The following is a 2666-nucleotide window of genomic DNA, read 5'->3' on the forward strand; positions in this document are numbered from 1 at the left end:
AAAAAATTAAAAAAAAAAGAATATTACTTCCTCTATTTTGTCCAGACTGGTTTGTTGCAAACTGTTTTCTCTGTTGCTGTTGTAACTGTTGCTGTGTAACCTGTGGCAACTGTTTTATTTGGGTATTTGTTGGTCTTGATGACTGACGATTGGTTAATCTTTGAGGCACACCCTGACGTTGCTTTTTCGGATCATCATCATCGCCACGAGTTGGTACGGTACCACCAGATGTCTGAACACCTGCATCCATAGTAGGACTTTTTCTTTGCTGAGGTGTGGGTGTGGGAGTTCCTGATCTAGATCCTGTTAGAGAGAAGTTTATGTACATCAATCTTATATCATAACCAAAACACTACAATCCTTTGTTAAAGTTTATGTACATCAATTTTATATCATAACCAAAACGCTACAATCCTTTGTTAAAGAGAAGTTTATGTACATCAATCTTATATCATAACCAAAACACTACAATCCTTTGTTAAAGTTTATGTACATCAATTTTATATCATAACCAAAACACTACAATCCTTTGTTAAAGTTTATGTACATCAATTTTATATCATAACCAAAACACTACAATCCTTTGTTAAAGTTTATGTACATCAATTTTATATCATAACCAAAACACTACAATCCTTTGTTAAAGTTTATGTACATCAATTTTATATCATAACCAAAACACTACAATCTTTCAAATTTCCTTCTTTAGTACTATCTACTAGTTTCATTACTCCAGACGTCACTTTTCAGGATTGAATTTTACAGATCTAATTTTTCTTTTTTTTCTAGTCATAGTTTTCATCATCCCAAAATTCCAACTAACGTTACTTTTGCCCTCTAAGCTCTCCCTACAGTTAAAACGATGACTAATTACATAAAAGAAAGTAAAATCTGTAAACTGACATCCTAAAAGTACAAGTTATAAAATCATAAAACTGGAAGAAAATAATAAAGAGAAAAAAGATGAGTTCAAGGATCATAGAGTTTCTATAGACACTTTACTAATGATGCTTGGTTTCCCCGTAACGGACAAGTTCAAGGATCATAGAGTTTCTATAGACACTTTACCAATGATGCTTGGTTCCCCGTAATGGACGAGTTCAAGGATCATAGGGTTTTTATAGACACTTTACCAATGATGCTTGGTTTCCCCGTAACGGACGAGTTCAAGGATCATAGAGTTTCTATAGACACTTTACCAATGATGCTTGGTTCCCCCGTAATGGACGAGTTCAAAGATCATAGGGTTTCTATAGACACTTTACCAATGATGCTTGGTTCCCCGTAATGGATGAGTTCAAGGATCATAGTGTTTTTATAGACACTTTACTAATGATGCTTGGTTTCCCGTAACGGACGGGTCAGTTCGAGTAGAATATTCTAAACCAGTGTTGCTACACATTCTGCTATTACAAAGCCTTTACTGGGTCAGTCAGAGTAGAATATTCTAGACCGGTGTTGCTACCTGTCATTTAGCAGCACATTCTACTATTACAAAGCCTTTACTGGGTCAGTTCACGAGTAGAATATTCTAGACCGGTGTTGCTACCTGTTGTTTAGCAGCACATTCTGCTATTACAAAGCCTTTACTGAGTCAGTCAGAGTAGAATATTCTAGACCGGTGTTGCTACCTGTTGTTTAGCAGCACATTCTGCTATTACAAAGCCTTTACTGGGTCAGTTCGAGTAGAATATTCTAGACCGGTGTTGCTACCTGTTGTTTAGCAGCACATTCTGCTATTACAAAGCCTTTACTGAGTCAGTTCGAGTAGAATATTCTAGACCGGTGTTGCTACCTGTTGTTTAGCAGCACATTCTGCTATTACAAAGCCTTTACCGGGTCAGTTCGAGTAGAATATTCTAGACCGGTGTTGTTACCTGTTGTTTAGCAGTACATTCTGCTATTACAAAGCCTTGACCGGGTCAGTCAGAGTAGAATATTCTAGACCGGTGTTTCTACCTGTTGTTTAGCAGTACATTCTGCTATTACAAAGCCTTTACTGGGTCAGTCAGAGTAGAATATTCTAGACTGGTGTTGCTACCTGTTGTTTAGCAGCACATTCTGCTATTACAAAGCCTTTACTGGGTCAGTCAGAGTAGAATATTCTAGACCGGTGTTGCTACTTGTTGTTTATCAGCACATTCTGCTATTACAAAGCCTTGACCGGGTCAGTCAGAGTAGAATATTCTAGACCGGTGTTTCTACCTGTTGTTTAGCAGCACATTCTGCTATTACAAAGCCTTTACTGGGTCAGTCAGAGTAGAATGTCACTTTCATAGTAAGAACAGTAATATTTTTCATCTTACAGTTTCATAATTTCTACTCCCCTCCTCAACAAATACCTTACCTTTTATTTTCTCTACCCACTAACTGTATAAAATCAATGTACATATATAATTGAAAAATGTGAAATAAAATCAAAAATAGCCCCCCCCCCCTTAAAGTAGAAGTAATGCAGAAGTAATACAACTAGTTATGGTTGGAAATGGCTTGAATGGGTAATGAAGAAAAACTTTAATATCAGTTTAACATAACAGCAAATGTACAACATTTCGACAAGGTTTTGTCATCATTACCCATTCAAGCCATTTCCAACCATAACTAGTTGTATTACTTCTGCATTACTTCTACTTGAAGGGGGGGGGGCTATTTTTTTTTTTATTTCA

General features: G+C 36.5%; 1 protein-coding gene across 2 annotated transcripts in view; it reads right to left on the minus strand.

The window, feature by feature from the left end:
• The window catches only part of LOC106472511 (protein LSM14 homolog B-like), a 16158-nt gene that overhangs the window by 2683 nt on the left and 10809 nt on the right, over nucleotides 1–2666 (minus strand). For both annotated transcript variants that reach the window (XM_022401083.1, XM_022401084.1), the window contains exon 4: nucleotides 28–303. In XM_022401083.1, the coding sequence (XP_022256791.1) occupies nucleotides 28–303 (276 nt within the window). The remainder of the gene's footprint in view (nucleotides 1–27; nucleotides 304–2666) is intronic.

Source organism: Limulus polyphemus, unplaced genomic scaffold (assembly GCF_000517525.1).
Source record: "Limulus polyphemus unplaced genomic scaffold, Limulus_polyphemus-2.1.2 Scaffold5392, whole genome shotgun sequence".
Classification (NCBI taxonomy): Eukaryota; Metazoa; Arthropoda; class Merostomata; order Xiphosura; family Limulidae; genus Limulus; species Limulus polyphemus.